This window comes from Leguminivora glycinivorella, chromosome 25 (genome assembly GCF_023078275.1).
Source record: "Leguminivora glycinivorella isolate SPB_JAAS2020 chromosome 25, LegGlyc_1.1, whole genome shotgun sequence".
NCBI classification, from domain to species: domain Eukaryota; kingdom Metazoa; phylum Arthropoda; class Insecta; order Lepidoptera; family Tortricidae; genus Leguminivora; species Leguminivora glycinivorella.
In genome coordinates this window covers 7,330,355-7,350,595 of record NC_062995.1, presented here as the reverse complement: position 1 = coordinate 7,350,595, position 20,241 = coordinate 7,330,355, and the positions used below count along the sequence as shown (strand labels likewise).

The 20,241-nt window shown below is 37.9% G+C and overlaps 1 protein-coding gene across 1 annotated transcript in view; it reads left to right on the top strand.

The window, feature by feature from the left end:
• Nucleotides 1-9,772: 9,772 nt before the first annotated feature.
• LOC125239430 (zinc finger protein 98-like) overlaps nucleotides 9,773-20,241 on the top strand; it is a 29,611-nt gene continuing 19,142 nt past the window's right edge. Inside the window, exons 1-7 of the mRNA XM_048147002.1 lie at nucleotides 9,773-9,980; nucleotides 11,601-11,775; nucleotides 13,092-13,130; nucleotides 13,271-13,363; nucleotides 14,916-15,050; nucleotides 15,321-15,739; nucleotides 18,158-18,374. Of these exons, the coding sequence (XP_048002959.1) occupies nucleotides 9,907-9,980; nucleotides 11,601-11,775; nucleotides 13,092-13,130; nucleotides 13,271-13,363; nucleotides 14,916-15,050; nucleotides 15,321-15,739; nucleotides 18,158-18,374 (1,152 nt within the window). The 5' untranslated portion in view covers nucleotides 9,773-9,906. The remainder of the gene's footprint in view (nucleotides 9,981-11,600; nucleotides 11,776-13,091; nucleotides 13,131-13,270; nucleotides 13,364-14,915; nucleotides 15,051-15,320; nucleotides 15,740-18,157; nucleotides 18,375-20,241) is intronic.

The window sequence follows — 20,241 nt, the reverse complement described above, 5'->3', positions numbered from 1 at the left end:
GCCACTGGGCCCTATAACAAACCTATACTTTTTATTCCAAAGAATAGTTTGTTTCCCTAACCAACTTGATAGAATTTACCCTGAAAAACCAGTTAGCAACACTAAGTGTCCCGCAGCCACACCGAAAAATCAGAAATTGCTACCACAATTATTAATTTCACTCAAATAAATTAAGTAATAAGAGTTTTTATAAATTACCAGTTTTACCACATATTTTAAGATAGTAAACACCACATTTAAAGTCCATTAAAACCATAATAGTAGTAGTTAAATTATCTCTCCACAATACACGTTGACCAATTATATTCCAAGACCAATCATAAAAGAACTCTACTTTTATAGAAATAGTGTGTGACTCTACCCTATTCCTATCGTTTTCCCTATTCTAGCATATCTGAAACACAGACCATCACTTACCATAGATCTAATGTTCAGAATATGCACAAGTGTATCCCTACCATAAGCTGTACAGTTCAGCCAGCGAAGCTGAGATAGGCAACCTATAGGCTTGAGTTCTGATCCCCCCCTCTGCTTTTGCCCGCGGGCTAGGGTAGCAGAGAGTAGATCGCCCTATCCGTGTATATATCCAGTATTCTAGGACATACCAGTACCAGCCACATGGGAAACCCAGCTGCGATCAAACTTTACTTAGATATGGATCAATCACAACCGAAATCTCCAGCGACCAACGCCAGCATGGACCAGAGCACCGAGTAAATAAATATAAATATATATAGGACCCCAGCCTCAAATACTGCCGACTTCAGTGAGCAAGGATTACTCCTAATGTCTTTCGTCAATCGTGAAAGTCCTCACTTCCATCTAACAGTTGGACTCTTTGAGACCGGTGAGAAAATACGCTTTTGTAAGTATAGAAAAGCGTCCAAGCCCTCCACTTGGAACAAAAAGACCCCTAGACGCCTCTTATTTGACACCGTAAGGGAAGAAGCGCCTAGCCGGACAACAGTCTGTCACAAACAATGATCTGGCTTATAACTTTCACAAAATAATCCCATAGAAAATTACTAAATTCAATTTTACTGACCAACTAAACAAACGAGTGAAGTTTCCTTTACGTGCTATAATCTAAGCTTAGTTTTGCAAGAATTACTCCCTACAAAACCAAACACAGACTTATCTCCAAGCACCAGCCATACATCGACCCAGTCTTTGTATTGCTTGACGGCACTCATGAAACAAAGCACAGAAAACTTCACTATACACAACAATTTAAATGTAACACTACACTATAAATAGAACACTAAATTAACCCCACAACTGACGGTAAAGCAATTCCACCACAGGCCTAGGTTCAACTGTACGACGATATTGTCCCCGCACAATCAAACAGAGACACAATTTCAAAGTTTACAATCACTTAGAATAATTTCCAAGTAAAAACAAACAGAGAAACAATAGCAGAACAACTTCACTCACCAGCAACACACGAAAGCCAGAGACACTGCTAGTCTTGTAGATATTTTAAGAATGACGCGCGTCGGCTCGCTCCGACCCTTTTATAGATTCAAAATGAGCGACAAAAAGGCTACAAAAGGGCTACAAAACGGCTACAAAACGGCTACAAAACGGCTACAAAACGGCTACAAAAGGGCTACAAAAGGGCTACAAAACGGCTACAAAACGGCTACAAAAAGGCTACAAAAGAGCTACAAAGAGGCTACAAAAGAGCTACAAAGAGGCTACAAAAGGGCTACAAAAAGGCTACAAAAGGGCTACAAAACGGCTACAAAACGGCTACAAAAGAGCGACTGGCGACAAAAGAGCTACAAAAAGGCGACTGGCGGCAAATTACAATGGATAGCCGCTAAATTACACTTATAAGAAAAAAGTCGTAACTGTTTTGTTTACTAAGTCGTACGCCTTAGGCATTAATGTCCAAGACAGCTCAGCACGTACGTTTTACTTCTCAATAGTAACATCTGCATGATTGCACGTGTTTTAGAGTGAGACAGAGCTATTGATATTGATTCCTATCTCATCCAGTAGTGGAACATTCCGTAAATCGATAAATATTTTTACGTAAATATTATTTTGTGAAAGATTGTTTAAATCAATTTAGTAAGTAACTTCGCAATGAAAGATCACATTTGTTCCTAATTGTTACATTGAATGATATATTCAGAAAGCATAATAATCAATATTAGTGATTATTACCTTTCTGACTTGTAATTGGAACCAAGACGCAATATCGGAACGCCATTCGTTTGTCAGATCAGATTGTCAATGTCAACAATCCATCCATGTGAATATAGTTTGTAAATAAGCTTTTTCCAATAAGTTGGGCATCGAATAATAGTGAATTTTATGAGTGATGACGTAACTAAACATGTGATTAAGCATCACAGATATTATTTGTTAAAATACTCAATGAAATCCCGAAGGAAATATGCACCAAAAAGTTGGTCAAGGAAAAGTTGATTTGCCGTAAGTTTTATATGTAAAAACAAGTCCATTTCCTAGTCATAGACGCTTGTTCTGTTACAAGCGCGTACGTACATTGCGCACCACCTGCACGCACACATACTAACCGCGCGGCATACAATCCACTGGTAGGCTGTCTACAACGCCATCTAGTAATGTCTGACTTTAAACGTGCACATGACGTTGTATGTTTGGTGCGTGAAAGCTAAAACAGATGTCGCAAGATGTTGCAGTTTAATGACTATTTCGACGTAGGATACTGATAAGAGTTTTGTTGGCCACGCGTGGCTACTGGCGCCATCTAGCTCTTTGAGTGTGGATTAAATTTAGTACACAGGTCTAGAATACTTAGGACGGCGCCCATTTTTAGTATGGGGTTAGGTATCTGTACTAGTATTATTTGATCTGTGGTATATGTCTCAGTAATTTTCAAATGCCTTTATTGTAACTGTTGTTGCTGGCACCAAAAAGACATGCTACTTTCAATTAAAGGTTTCAATAGATCATGTCTAGGCTATATTATATTATAGGCTGATAGAGATTTTTTCTGATTTCTATGCAGTATTTAATTTACTTACGACAAAATGTCCCTTACGACAACATTTGAAATTTTCAGTGTAATATGACCATGGTCGTGGGTACTTAACAACTTTTTTCTACTCCCGTATTGTTATTCGTCATTTACAGTGTCGTGCATAGATCGTTAAAACCCTACATAAAAGATGCCCGCCCCCACCCGGCGCCCCGCGCACCCACGCATACGATATGTTCTTAAGAGGATACGGTAGCGAAAATGCTAAAATGGAAAGGAGCCCCCTTTTCAACTTGGGAATTTTAGTTAAATATACAAGTGTTATTAACTAGATTTATCGAAAAAAAATTGTCCATTAAGAACAACTCAGTCAAAAGATATTTCAAAAAAATCTTTAAAATCGAGGTTCCGCTCTCGACTCTTTCCTCCTTCAAAACTTAATTAATCGGAACGAAATTTGAGAATCTGAATAACAATGAAATAATCTATGTCGGACCGTTTCGCTTTTTTGGTTAATTGTTACCAATCTTGAGTATCACACCTTTTTTTGCGCCACAATGAAAAAAGCAGAATATCAAAAAAATCAAAACGGTCCGACACAGATAAAAATAATAACAATCTGTGTTGAAAAAATCATTGCTCTATCTTCAAAAACCAGTAGGCCTAGCACATGATGGCCGCGGGAGTATGTCGCCGCGAGATAGATGACACGTCTTTGTCTAATTGTATTAATGACATAAGGACAGGTAGTCTATCTCGCGGCGACATACTCCCGCGGCCATCATGTGCTAGGCCTGCAGGGAGGAAATAGTCGAGAGCGTTTGTATGGAAAATTGACCCCTACCGTATCGTCTTAATAGCTTGGTCAACGAGTAGATGGAATGGCCGAAACCAGAAAGTTTCACTACGGGATGTTATTAGGGATAGCCAGGAGACATACATACTAAAAGTCCTCGGACTGGACGTGAGCTCGAAGAGGGGGGATGAAAAAGGTCCCATTTTATTGGTTTTTTGCTCATATTTCAAAAACTATGCGTCATACGAAATTTTGGTTTAGGTACTACACTTTGAAAGTTTATAAAATTCTCTTTAACTTTGATCTAGAAACTTTTTTTCTATTCTTAACCATTGTCTAGGTATGAGCTCCTAAAAACTGTTAATTTTTTTTAAATCGTCCCCCCCCCCCCCCCCCCACTTTTTGTTTCATAGATTGCTCCATATCTTGAAAAATATTTATCTTAGACAAAAGTTTTCTTAAAAAATCTTGTAGATCAGTCAAATACCTTTCATAATAATTATGTGTACATATGCTTCTGTGTCATGTACCGTTGAATAATTATACGACTTTAAAACGAAATGAAACAACAAATGTATGTGATAAACGTGTAAAATATGTATTTCATGAACATGATTGTATTACGATGCTGTATAAATGCATTCACACAATAGGTAACAATACAATTAGCTGTACATAAAGGCCTTCTCACACCCACATCTATCAATACTACAATCTCTGGTGCACCGGCAAAATATTAACTTCAGTATTTCTTCCGGAGCAGCTGGTACTTTGGTTTGCACAGGAATCAGTAAGTTGCTTTCGTTCCGTGCCCATCCCCATTCATCATCCTCCTTGCGTTAGATATCCCGGCATTTGCCACGGCTCATGGGAGCCTGGGGTCCACTTTGACAACTAATCCCAAGATTTGGCGTAGGCACTAGTTTTACGAAAGCGACTGCCATTTGACTTTCCAACCCGAAGGGTAACTAGGACTTATTGGTATTAGTCCGGCTTCCTCACGACGTTTTCCTTCACCGAAAAGCGACTGGCAAATATCAAATGACATTTCGCATATAAGTTCAGAATAAAGTCATTGGCACGAGTCGGGTTCGAACCCGCGACCTCCGGATCGAAAGTCAACGACACCGCCAGGATAGAGGAAGACACTGATGATAACGGCGGGGAGGATATTGTCTAAGATACATTTGTCACATCTGATCCAGACGACGTGGAAGAAACAGTTTCAATTTGTTTAATTTATTTGGGACAACAAACACAGTAACACACAAGGTTATAATAGAGAATTGCAGTGTTTGTCAACAGTAGTAAGGTGTGAGACCAACAACATTTCAAACAAACAAAGAAGACCGATTAATACCGTCCCGCCCAAAGAGGCAGCGAGTAAATTAAAACACGTGTAAGTTATATCGATACCTCCTAAGGATACTGAGGCAAGTGCAAAATCATGATTTTACAGGAGAGCCGTTCAAAGGTACAAAGTAACATTTTAACTAACATATTTGTTCACGTAATAACATAAAAATTCGGATTTGTTTTAACGAAATCAATGAGGTTATTTCTGCTTTCATGAGGATTTCAAATTTATAACAGTTTATGATATAGAGTACTTGATCCAGTATATGAGTATTTAGCGCACTTGGTCCAGTATTTGTCAAGTAAAAACCTTTTTTAGGGTTCCGGTGTCAACTAGGAACCCTTATAGTTTCGCCATGTCTGTCTGTCCGTCCGTCCGTCCGTCCGTCCGTCCGTCCGTCCGTCCGCGGATAATCTCAGTAACCGTTAGCACTAGAAAGCTGAAATTTGGTACCAATATGTATATCAATCACGCCAACAAAGTGCAAAAATAAAAAATGGAAAAAAATGTTTTATTAGTGTACCCCCCCTACATGTAAAGTGGGGGCTGATATTTTTTTTTCATTCCAACCCCAACATGTGGCATATTGTTGGATAGGTATTTAAAAATGAATAAGAGTTTAATCAGATCGTTTTTTGATAATATTGATATTTTCGGAAATTATCGCTCCTAAAGGAAAAAAAGTGCGCCCCCCCCTCTAACTTTTGAACCATATGTTTAATAAAAAATATGAAAAAAATCACAAAAGTAGAACTTTAAAGATGACTTTCTAGGAAAATTGTTTTGAACTTGATGGGTTCAGTAGTTTTTGAGAAAAATATGGAAAACTACGGAACCCTATACTGAGCGTGGCCCGACACGCTCTTGGCCCGTTTTTTACGTTAAAATTTGATTTAAAGTAGAATAGTAGTAGAAAACTTTTAAGAGTTAGGACATAATTGTAACTTAAGCTGTTATTTTCAGTTCTTACCTCCGAAACTATATGTTAGTTAGTTGTATCAGTATTCCACACTTTTTTTACCTCCCTCGCTAATATACCAGTGACTTTTTTCTGAACTTATGTGCGAAATGTCATTTGATATTTGCCAGTCGCTTTTCGATGAAGGAAAACATCGTGAAGAAACCGGACTAATTCCAATAAGTCCTAGTTAGGGTTGGAAAGTCAGATGGCAGTCGCTTTCGTAAAACTAGTGCCTACGCCAAATCTTGGGATTAGTTGTCAAAGTGGACCCCAGGCTCCCATGAGCCGTGGCAAATGCCGGGATATCTAACGCAAGGAGGATGATGAATGGGGATGGGCACGGAACGAAAGCAACTTACTGATTCCTGTGCAAACCAAAGTACCAGCTGCTCCGGAAGAAATACTGAAGTTAATATTTTGCCGGTGCACCAGAGTTTGTAGTAGTGGTAGATGTGGGTGTGAGAAGGCCTTTATGTACAGCTAATTGTATTGTTACCTATTGTGTGAATGCATTTATACAGCATCGTAATACAGCTTTCTTCCCGTGGGTGTCGTAGAAGGCGACTATGGGATATGGGTTAAATTGTGGCGTAGGCGAGAGGCTGGCAACCTGTCACTGCAATGCCAGTTTCGTTTTCTTTTAACCCCTTATTTGCCAAGAGTGGCCCTGAAGCTTTAGTAGTTTCATGTGCTCTGCCTACCCCTTTATGGGATACAGGCGTGATTGTATGTATGTTGTATGTATGTAATACAATCATGTTCATGAAATACACATTTTACACGTTTATCACATACATTTGTTGTTTCATTTCGTTTTAAAGTCGTATAATTATTCAACGGTACATGACACAGAAGCATAATTATGTACACATAATTATTATGAAAGGTATTTGACTGATCTACAAGATTTTTTAAGAAAACTTTTGTCTAAGATAAATATTTTTCAAGTGAAACAAAAAGTGGGGGGGGGACGATTTAAAAAAAAATTAACAGTTTTTAGGAGCTCATACCTGGACAATGGTTAAGAATAGAAAAAAGTTTCTAGATCAAAGTTATAGAGAATTTTATAAGCTTTCAAAGTGTAGTAAATCAAAATTTCTTATGACGCATAGTTTTTAGGGTTCCGTAGTCAACTAGGAACCCTTATAGTTTCGCCATGTCTGTCTGTCCGTCCGTCTGTCCGTCCGTCCGTCCGTCCGTCCGTCCGTCCGTCCGTCCGTCCGTCCGTCCGTCCGCGGATAATCTCAGTAACCGTAAGCACTAGAAAGCTGAAATTTGGTACCAATACGTATATCAATCACGCCAACAAAGTGCAAAAATAAAAAATGGAAAAAAAAATGTTTTATTAGGGTACCCCCCCTACATGTAAAGTGGGGGCTGATATTTTGTTTCATTCCAACCCCAACGTGTGATATATTGTTGGATAGGTATTTAAAAATGAATAAGGGTTTACTAAGACCGTTTTTTGATAATATTAATATTTTCGGAAATAATCGCTCCTAAAGGAAAAAAAAAGTGCGTCCCCCCCCCCTCTAACTTTTGAACCATATGTTTAAAAAATATGAAAAAAATCACAAAAGTAGAACTTTATAAATACTTTCTAGGAAAATTGTTTTGAACTTGATAGGTTCAGTAGTTTTTGAGAAAAATACGAAAAACTACGGAACCCTACACTGAGCGTGGCCCGACACGTTCTTGGCCGGTTTTTGAAATATGAGCAAAAAACCAAAAAATGGGACCTTTTTCATTCCCCTCTTCGAGCTCACGTCCAAAGTCCGAGGACTTTTAGTATGTATGTCTCCTGACTATCCCTAACAACATCCCGTAGTGAAACTTTCTGCTTTTGGCCATTCCACCTAGACCCCCCTTTTGAGCATTCATTGACTGTTCTATAAAGCATTGTTAGCAAGCCTTTAATGGATATAGCGTGGGTGCGCGGGGCGCCGGGGGATGCCGGCGGCGCGGGGGAGTGCGAGCGACAGGGTGAGGCAGGAACAGAGGGGAGGCCGACGCGTCAAAATACATGAAACAGTGCGAATTTAACGAAAGTTATTCTAGAAAACTATTAAAAAGTAAGTTCATGGTCGCAGAAAAAGTATTGTATGCAACAGTGTTTAACGGAGTCAAAAATACTCCTGGCGTCCTTATTAACAATTTTTGGCTTCGCCTCAAATTATTACTGACGTCTTTTTTGACCTCACTTAAACCACTTAAACGCCAGTTGCATAAAATACTATTATTGTGGATTTAACCCTGAAATGACGACAAAAGATATGCTTTCTCATAAGTTTCGCTTAATCACCTATTTGTTTTTGTTTTCTATTGAGCATGATGAAGATATGATATTCTTACTTTTATTTATTATGTACTGTATTAAAGTATTTTTCTTACACAAGCCATAAATATTTAGGTACTTACAGTCAAAAGCCAAGTAATAAATTAAGTTTCCGACGCAAAAACTTTTGAATTCCAGTAAAACTCTCTTTGTTGAATCAAAAATCAATTGTTTAGTTGTAAACTTTTATTGTTTGTTTTTCTTCATGTTCTTATTTACTTACTGTTTTTTTTTTATTATTTAAGTTTCATGACGCATTGGATTTATCTGTAATGTCATTGAAATATGTTTTAAAATAAATAAATAAATAAATAAATAAATAAATAAAAATGTCTTTGTCAAAAATGCATAAGTAATAGATAGATTTATATATTTAAAAAAAGGTGTGCATTACCCACTTGTTCTTCTTATTGCCTATCTACTGATTTTTTTGGCATTATAATGCGCCGCAATCTTGATGAGTCGTTTTACTGTATAAAGTTATTCTTACTTACGAAACCAAAGCAATGCGAATGAGTAAAACTTAATTAAGTATAATAATTATATACGTAGTAATTTATAATGTATCATAAGTGGCCAAGAGCAAGTAGGGAAATTATTTTTCCCTGTAATTTTTGGACATACCTAAGATGGTTTACGTTATTTGTAAGTATTTATTACTTGAAAAAAATGTAATGTGCTCTAAACGCCTGTTTCTTTTATCAGGTAGCATGGTGTATTTTTCAGTGCAGGTTTCCATAAATTCATGCCTACATGGATTTTAAATGTTATGTATTAACAATAAATAAATCAATTTTATGTAAAATTGCATTTTATTTAAATCAAGAGATATTTATTATCACTGATAGGAAATAATAGCTCATAATTATTAATGCTTAATAAATGGCTATTTTTTAAGAAATTAAATTTCCTTACCTAAGCTCTTTCTATTTTAATAGGCCCAAAAATGTGTTACAGTTTATTTATTACTATTTTTTTATGTAAAGAACTTCCAAATTTTAAAACATACTGGGCCAAGCTATAGGAACAAAAACAAAAAATACAAAAAGAAACACCCTCGCCGGGGTTCGAACCCAGGATAAATTGGAACAATAAATTGGATTACCTACTACCAAGAACCGCTAGGCTAAACCGGTTGTCTGCTATACATTTAGCGCGCCACTAGTATAAACGAACTTTTTGAAGGGGACATATTTCTGTATGGAGTTATCGTTCTTCTCCTAGTGAGTATTATATTCTTTGGTTTACATCACTGACATTCGATGACTTTCGATGACGGGTGACGGGTATCAAATAAAAACTTGTCAGGTTATACTGCAGTTTATGGAATGTTAAATTTGTTTCTAACTAAACTCCATACTGCAGTTGATTTCAGCCGACACTGAAATGTCTAATTGGATTAAAAGTGTTCTATTTACAAGATCCCGATGAATTCGATTATTGCTTTATAAATAAGAAATTATAAGTGAAAAGCCTCATTGAAATGCGGTGCAGTGTGTCAAACTGTTTCAACGACACAAAACGAACTACCAAAAGCCATGGGATAACCATTCATTTGTATGTATTACACTTAATTTGATTTGTTTGTATACACAATGTTGTTAAGAAGATATTTAATTCTTTAATTTCTTTTTTATGATATGTATTATGTATGGTTTTGCTTTGTTGGATGGTAGTAAAAGTTAGAAAGCTCCTGTAGTAACATTCTATAACCTTAGCATCTTAAGCTTTATTTTCATACTAGCTTTTGCCCGCGGCTTCGCTCGCGTTAGAAAGAGACAAAAAGTAGCCTATGTCACTCTCCATCCCTTCAACTATCTCCACATAAAAAATCACGACAATTCGTCGCTCCGTTTTGCCTTAAGGGACAGACAAACAAACAGACACACACACTTTCCAATTTATAATATTAGTATGGATGGATTGTATGTAAAACAAAATTTTAATTTGTTCGTATTTCATATTTATTTATTCCAATCAATCGGCACTGACAAATTAACCTTACATGCTAATTGGCATTATATATTACTTAGTGTCTAACATGCATTAATGACTATTAATAAGTTACAAATAATACATCAATAATTAATTAACAATATCTCTCCTCTCTCGCCTCTTGTTTTACCTCTTAAGTTGTTGTTTATACTTGCTATGTTGTTTCGTGTATTGAGGTGTGCAATAAAGAGTATTTGTATTGTATTGTATTGTAATATCATACTTCCGTTGATGGGTGAGCCTGACTCGCATTGGCCAGTGTAAAAAACATTTTCTATTTGTTCTATGGAAAAGTGTACTCCTCTTTTTGTCATAAAATAAGTAAGAAATGGAGGCAGGCCTTGACACATAATAGAGTAATGAATAATAATTAATTGCCCGCTGACTGTCTGTCAGAATTTAAAATTTTACCAAACATGAAACTAGACTGTGGGATACGGGTTAAATTGTGGCGCAGGCGAGAGGCTGGCAACCTGTCACTGCAATGTCACAGTTTCGTTTTCTGCCAACCCCTTATTTGCCAAGAGTGGCACTGAAACTTAAGTAGTTTTATGTGCTCTGCCTACCCCTTCATGGGATACAGGCGTGATTGTATGTATTGTATGTATGTATGTATGTATGTATGAAACTAGAACAAGAACATTCTCCTCACGTGTGAAAGTCGATACTACGGTAACACCAAGCCAACACTGACATTGGCAAATTCACCCTGTGCAATTGGCCGGGAGTAAAAGCCAAAGCAGGAAAAAAAAAACATGATACTCTTAAAGATTTTAAATATGACACATCATAATTATGTGGTGTGGCATCAAATATTTTTAAGGTAGGCAAAGAAAAGTAGTTATACTAAATATCGACGGTGAAGTAACAAGAACTCCTAAGTACAGGTCGATTACAAAGATATGTATCCACTTTTTCACCTTATTGCATTGTAATAAGGTGAAAAAGTTATACATATCTTTGTAATCGACCTGTACTTAGGAGTTCTTGTTACTTCACCGTCGATATAAAGTCATCATACAAGGTACTTTCAAAATTAACACTCTGCCACTGACGTGTCATGTGAATGTGATATGTACTTTAATATCAACATTATATTATGGGTGAAAAGTGTGGGATGTCACATCAGCGACAGAGGGTTAATTGTACTGCCATTACTATAATAGTTTTCTATAACACTAGGTTTCCCAAAGAACCACATCTCCGGACAGCCTGGATGGAGGCACTAGGCATGTCGGACTGGGAGCCAAAAGAGCGCAGCACAATATGCTCGGAGCACTTCCGGAATGACGATTTTTATGAGACCCGTTGCGGGCTGCGGAAGATCAAAAATGGGGCTGTGCCTGTGTCTGCACAGGTTTGTTGGGTTTATCATTTTTTTTTAACACTTGTGACCATGAATATTGTTACCTAAGCTTTTTTTTGTATTTAACACATTCACTGCCTGACAAAAAATGGCACACTACATCAGAAACCGGACGTTATCTGAGCATTTCTTTTTCTTTTCCATTTTTTTATTTTGATTTTTTCAGGGAATTTTAGGTCAATTGTACTCAGAATCACGAGTACTTTCAATCTCACTAGAAGACAAGAAGTGACCCAGAATTTCCATACATTTTTGTTACTTTCCTCTTTTGTGACCCCACACAACATGTACGGAAAATGGTAACAAAATAAGAAAAAATCGTATGGGACAATTTTTTTAACTACTAGGATTGAAAAAGCTATTGATTGTGAGTAGAAATAGGATATTTTTTTTCAAAAATATCACATTTCATAAAAGTGGCAAAAAAAAAGAATGCTCATCTTGTTATAGATAAAATAAATAAATAAATAAATATTGGTGTATGTAAGGTGTCCCTTACACAGATCAACTTAGCCCCAAACTAAGCAAAGCTATAGCCTGCTTTTGTGTCAACAACCCTCCCAGCGGGTTCTTTGGCATCTGAGCAAAGTTCACGAGTGCCTACTAGGTGGGTTCTTAATTGTGAAAGTGTTAAATCAACCAAATATGCATTATTTTTGTTATTTTAATTACCGTAAGGAAGGGGAGGCCTTTGCCCAGCAGTGGGACACCATATAGGCTATTAAAAAAAAAAAAAATACCGTAGACCTTTATTTCATAATTGTTCAAGAAATTATGATTTAGTTTGACTTTTTTTTTTATACTACGTCGGTGGCAAACAAGTATACGGTCCGCCTGATGTAAAGCGGTCACCGTAACCTATGGACGCCTGCAACTCAAACAGTGTCACATGCGCGTTGCCACCCCATTAGAAACTTGTACACTCCTTTTGCTGTGTTAAGTACACACACAGCAAAAAGGAGTGTACAAGTTCCAAGGAGGGTTCGGGTTGCCGACGACTCAAAGGACAATAGACGGAACAAGTTAGTTCCGTAAGTCCTCCCGTCATCAGCACACCGCACCCTCGTTGAGCTCTGGCAGCCTTACTCACCGGCAGGAACACAACACTATGAGTGGGGTCTAGTGCTATTTGGCTGCGGTCTTCTGTAAGGCGGAGGTACTTCCCCAGTTGGGCTCTGCTCTAGATTCGAGCGAGACGATATCCGCTGTGCTGTGCCCTACCACACAAAGCGGAATATCATTCGCTATGCCCTACCTCCTATAAAATTTTTGCAGTATGATGGCTTATATTAGGTTTCATTTTCCAGGATTTGGCCAATGACCTAGACGCACCAGCTGCCTTAAGGGTAAGACACCATTTTCTAGTTTCTGTAAGGTTTAAATATATGTATGTATAAGGAATATGAAGTAAATAAAACGAAAGGTGTATTAAAATCCAACAGAGTTTTAAAACAAAACTATTCTTATTGTAATTGTCTACTTGCAGGTGTGCAGGATATGCCTGGCTACTGACTGCAAGATGTTCAACATTCGGGATCACAAGTTGGAGCAGGCCTTCACAGAAGTCAGCGGGATGACTGTAAGAAACATCTCAATATTTTATACTTTTAAGAGGGCTTTCGTGTGAAAAACAGTGAAATCGCAACCGAGCGCTTGATCATACCGTGTGTGGTACCAAATTAAAGGGCTTTGCGAGTAGTTTATAAATATATATCACATTATAGGACTTTTTCTACTTGGTCTAACAAAATATGAGAAAATGTCCAAAAGTAGTAATAATTGTATCGGTGAAGGCTCGTTTTCAAAAAATTGCCAAAAATAAATAATAGCAATTTATAATCACTAAGGCATACCAGCAATTTAAGTAAACGTCGCAGATTAATTAAGTACAAAAATTATTTCGATGTGATTTAGATTTTCAAAGAAATTGTCACTTAATTTTAGGTAATTTCTGAAAAAAATTGAATTCGTCTTAGCCTCGTTTACTCTTTTTTAAAACCTTATAATCAAAATGTAGTCTGAGAAGTTTGTAGTACAGGGTATAGGAATTATAAATTTACCTGTTTTCGTAATCAAAATCGTCCAAATTTTACAAATAAGATCTACTAATTCAGCTCTATACGTGAGTTTTTCTAAACGTGCATTAGAGAAAAAATCATAATTAATTTAGTGACTTGGTTTTCAAAAATCCAGTCTTATAAAAATCAAGATAATAAGATGCTCTAACTGAAATTTGAATTGAATAAATCTATTGGATAACGGAAAGTGTAGTATTTCACCGACTAAAACTATCAATTTTACATTATTTTGACGTTTTTTTTGAAAGCAGCCTTAAGCATATGCTACATGCACAGAATATTATAATAGTACAAGTACAGACGGCTCACTGCTTTGATGTTCACAAAATGCCGCCAATCACAATTCTTACCTGCATTAACAAACGGACCGCACGCGAGCAGCCGACATTGAGTTCTATTGCGCCGCGCGAAGGTCCTCACCACTGAATGGGCCGCGAATGCGCGGCCGCCAGCATGTACTTGTACGACGAGAGACTCGCGGAATAAGCTCTCCCTGCTTAATGCCAAAGTTGACTACTATTATAAAAATGAAATAACTAAATTTAGTTTCGCGTAACATTATTTCAATTCTTGTACGCGACAGATACGCGCACGTCGTGAAGCACAGTGAGGTGAGTGAGGTTTAGGTGCTTCAAAAACGAAAGGGTTATATTTCAGTGAGTTGCCTCACTATTGATTGCTTCACATCAGAGGTAACTATTTTTAAATGAATTGCCTCATGTTTGAGATGACTCACTTTTGACGACCGGTCTGGCCTAGCGCGTAGTGACCCTGCCTGCTACGCCGCGGTCCCGGGTTCGAATCCCAGTAAGGGCATTTATTTATGTGATGAGCACAGATATTTGTTCCTGAGTCATGGATGTTTTCTATGTATATAAGTATTTGTATATTATATATATCGTTGTCTGAGCACCTGCGACACAAGCCATCTTGAGCTTAAGATGGGACTCAGTCAATCTGTGCAAGAATGTCCTATTTTTTTTTTTTGAGAATGTTCCCCCATTTGTATATTTTTCCATTAATTTACCAATATAACCCAACCTATCTGTGCAGATGAGTGAGGAAGATAAACTGCCACAGCGTCTCTGCTGGGAGTGTGGGCACAGACTGTTGACAGCGGCCAGGTTCAAGAGCAAAGTCCTTAGAGCCCATGATCTGCTCACCGGCCTGCCGCACGCAAGTCCATACGTAAGTAAACTTTGAGTCATCATCCTCCTTGCGCTATCCGGGCATTCGCCACGGCTTGCACAAGCCTGGGGTCCGCTTTGACAAAAAATCCTAAGATTTGAAGTAGACACTAGTTTTACGAAGGCAACGCTATCTGACTTTCCAACCCGAAGGGTAACTACTAGGCCTTATTGGGACTAGTCCGGTTTCCTCAACAGCTAGTTGAGGAAACCGGACTAGTCCCAATAAGGGAACAAGCTAGTTTACAATATTTGTTTATCCTCTTTACAGATCACAATACGCGACATTCGCTCAATAAACCGCCGTCAGAACCAACTAAGATCTCACCTAATATATAAACATTTTGATCCCAACGATTTCCACATACATTTAAATGAAACTGAGGAAGTAGAAGAAAAAGTTCCCCCTATAGCTGAAGTTGAAATTATCAAAAACGAGAAAAATAATACTGAACTATTCTATCAAGAATTCGATAACTATGATGATAATTTTAATGATAATGATGAATATAATAATGATGCAAGTATAATTAATGATAATAACGAAGTTAATGAAGATAGTGATGATACAGTGTTAAGTGAAGTGCATGTGAAGAAGAAGCGGAAAGTGAAAAAGGTTAAAGTGAAGAAAAAAGAGAAAATAGTGAGGAAAAAGGACGAGGAAGATAATCCCATGACTACCATGGATAAGTGAGTAGACTGTTTTAAAAATTCCTTATACAGCAACACACAGAATAGGGATGACTTCCACATAAAAAATAAAAATAAAAACCGGCCAAGATCGTGTCGGGCCACGCTCAGTGTAGGTATTTTTCTCAAAAACCTATCAAGTTCAAAATAATTTTCCTGGAAAATATTTATAAAGTTATACTTTTGTGATTTTTTTCATATTTTTTAAATATATGGGTTAAAAGTTAGAGGGGGGGGGACACATTTGTTTCCTTTAGGAGCGATTATTTCCAAAAATATGAATATTATCAAAAAACGATTTTAGTTAACCGTTATTAATTTTTAAATACCTATCCAACAATATATCACACGTTGTGGTTGGAATGAAAAAAATCAGTCCCCACTTTACATGTAGGGGGGGGGGGGGGGTACCCTAACAAAACATTTTTTTCCACTTTTTGTTTTACCACTTTGTCGCCGTGATTGATATAAATATTGGTACCAAATTTCAGCTTTCTAGTGCTAACGGTCACTGAGATTATCCGCGGACGGACGGATGGACGGACGGACGGATGGACGGACGGACGGACGGACAAACAGACATGGCGAGACTATAAGGGTTCCTAGTTGACTACGGATCCCTAAAAATGGCATTCTGTTTAGTCCATCAGTTAGATCGTCCAAAAATACTGAACACATATTTTTCGCTTTTTCTAATTAATGAAAAAATACAAAGATATAGAGCATCAAAGTTCCGGAGTGGGGGCTTGTGACGTCACTTGTAAGTAAGAATTGTTCCTAGGCGTGACGTCGTCATTTTTCGTTTACGAGAAAAAATACGTGTCTAAATTTCTTTAATAATCTAACTTGACGGACTAATTAGTTCTTTTTAGTCGTCTCGCCTTTTAGCAACTAGTACATTTCGATACAAGTGCGTAATAAAGGAAATTCGAAACGAGTAGCGATAAATTAAAACACGAGTTACGAATTTCCTTTTTGCACGAGTATCATACGACGTTTTTCAGTAGGTACAGATGGCCCTCCGAAGTTTCGACCTGACGTAATGAACCACTTCTCGCACTAGTGTACTGAAAAATATGTTTTTCTACTCCCGTACTGTTATTCATGAGTTACAAGGTCGTGCATAGAACTTTAAAACCCTACATAAAAGATGTCAGGACAAGTCTATCTAGTCTATACCCTGAAAACATTTAGTAGCAGTAGCACGATATAGCTGTTACAGTTCAGTAAATACATTGCTACCAACTTAACAAACCAATTCGCAGAGTCGAGACTCCTTCGTTTTCTGCTGCGTTCATTGGCGACGCGTCGAATCGCATTCAAATGTATGAGAACTCGATTCGATTCGTCTTAGTGGCCAGGCTTCAAAGAACCATACCATAGACAGTTTTATTTTCATGTTTGCACTCAAACTGCATAGGTATTCAAAATGGTAGGCGGTCCACGAGATAACTAAGATGACTGAAAGTAGGTATTTGTTGATTTATAATTTTCTTTCAAAATAAGTGCTTGGTCGTAGAAAAAGTATTGTATGCAACGGTGTTTAACTGAGTCAAAAAATGCTCGTGGCGTCTTTATTAACAATTTTCGGCTTCGCCTCAAATTGTTACCCACGCCACTCACCTTTTTAGGGTTCCGTAGTCAACTAGGAACCCTTATAGTTTCGCCATGTCTGTCTGTCCGTCCGTCCGTCCGTCCGTCCGTCCGCGGATAATCTCAGTAACCGTTAGCACTAGAAAGCTGAAATTTGGTAACAATATGTATATCAATCACGCCAACAAAGTGCAAAAATAAAAAATGGAAAAAAATGTTTTATTAGGGTACCCCCCTTACATGTAAAATGGGGGCTGATATTTTTTTTCATTCCAACCACAACGTGTGATATATTGTTGGATAGGTATTTAAAAATGAATAAGGGTTTACTAAGATCGTTTTTTCATAATATTAATATTTTCGGAAATAATCGCTCCTAAAGGAAAAAAAGTGCGTCCCCCCCCCCTCTAACTTTTGAACCACATGTTTAAAAAATATGAAAAAATTCACAAAAGTAGAACTTTATAAAGACTTTCTAGGAAAATTGTTTTGAACTTGATAGGTTCAGTAGTTTTTGAGAAAAATACGGAAAACTACGGAACCCTACACTGAGCGTGGCCCGACACGCTCTTGGCCGGTTTTTTTACGCTCTAGTGCGAGAAGTGGTTCATTTATTGTCAGGTCGAAACTTCAGAAGGCCATCTGTACTGAAAAACGTGGTACAATACACGTACGAAAAGGAAGTCCGTAAGTTTCGTAACTCGTGTCGATTTAAAACACGACTAGTCACTCCCTTCGGTTGTGTTTTAATTTATCGCCACTAGTTTCGAACTTCCTCTTTTTCGCACTTGTATCGTAAAAAAATACCCACTTAACCCTCCACAGGTACAAAAACTCTGACGTGAAACGCCGCAAGACAACCGACGGCCTAGACGAATCACTCTTCACAATCACAACTCTGAGCTATGACGAACAAATCGCAGAGATACAGAAACGACAGGAGAGCACTAACTACAAGAGCGCGCCTTACAAGTGCGGCGTGTGTTATAGAGGATTCCTCGCCCGGGACAGATATGACGCGCACGTCGTGAGGCATAGTGAGGTAAGTGGGGTCCAGGACTTCTTTTGAGTGAGCTGACTCACTTTTGAGTGAGCTGACTCATTTTTTAATGAGCTGACTCTCTTTTGAGTGAGCTGAGTCACTTTTGAGTGGGATAGCTAATTTTTGAGTGAACAGACTCATTTTTGTAATGAGGTGTCATGTTTAGATGAGGTGACTCGCGATTTAGTGAGGCTACTGACTTTTGAGTGAGATGACTGACTTGAGGTAACTGACTCACATTGAAGTGATATTGAGCCTCATATTTGAGTAAGGTGCCTTATAATATGAGTGCCTTAAGTTTAAGTGGCCTGATATTAGAGAACTACGAGCATTTGAGCGACTTGCCTCACTTTTTAATAAGATAACTCATATTTGAGTGAGGTAAGACGAGCAAATCGCAGAGATACAGAAACGACAGGAGAGCACCAACTACAAGAGCGCTCCTTACAAGTGCGGCGTATGTTATAGAGGGTTTCTCGTCCGGGACAGATATGACGCGCACGTCGTGAGGTAAGTGGGGTCCAGGACTTCTTTTGAGTGAGCTGACTCACTTTTGAGTGAGCTGACTCATTTATGAGTGGGCGGACTCACTTTTGAGTGAGCTGACTGACTTTTGAGTGAGTTGACTCATTTTTTAATGAGATGACTCTCTTTTGAGTGAGCTGAGTCACGTTTGAGTAAGCGGACTCATTTTTTTAATGAGGTGTCATGTTTAGATGAGGTGACTCGCGATTTAGTGAGGCTACTGACTTTTGAGTGAGCCTCATATTTGAGTAAAGTGCCTTATAATATGAGTGCCTTAAGTTTAAGTGCGCCTTACAAATGTGGCGTGTGTTATAGAGGGTTTCTCGTCCAGGACAGATATGACGCGCACGTTGTGACTTTGTGAGGCACAGCGAGGTAAGTTGACTCATATTTGAGTGAGTCGACTCACTTTTGAGATGCCTCACGTTTGACCTAGGTGACTTGCTTTTAACTTTTGAGTGAGGAATAACATTTTAGGAATGTGCCTCCCATCCAATTTCAGAGTTTACTTATATTTAAGACACATTTATATATGGGTGCCTCAAAATTGAGTGAGTTGACTTATATAGCGAGTTATTTTTTACATTTGAGTAAAAATCCTCACATTTGAGCGAGATGACTAACATTTTAGTGTGGTGCCTCAATGCAAGTGACATGGCTAAGATTTGATTGAGCTGTGGTTGTTCACATTTTTATAAAATTGTCACCAATATATTATTTTATTGTTTATAATTTGATTACTTTTGTTCAAAGACATATGCCTATGTAACTCCGTGTAGACAGCTACAGTCTAAAAAAACGTACCTCAGAAGCTCAGAACCATATGTACGGTGGCCTAGATGGCGTTACACCTTTGAGAGACGCTCGGCTAGATGGCGCTAATATTATTATTTGACATTTTAACACATATCAAGCTAAGAATATGGGCCAAATGGTCAAATAGACATGCGCGAAACAGTGCTTCAAAATGTAATGCCATATCACATCACTTTTTCGAGAAAGTAAAATCTCACTGAGATGTCACATCATACATCACTCGAAACGTTACCCGACCTTGAACAGCGCTCGGGCGCGCGCGAGATGGCACCATCACAGTCATCACAGATATCAACAAGGCTACGCATCTCATATCAGCGCGTAGTTCCATTACATGTTGCTTTTTGCTACGTGAATTAAGTATATTTTATAAAATTTGCAAATGGTTACTTATACTTACTGGATCATACGATACCTACCACTACCACACATGTACGTAATGTACTGTACATCTAGATAAATTTTTAGTCGCGAAAGTCAACTAAACATTTCACAACAATAATATGTTTTGTTTTCGGCGCGCCCA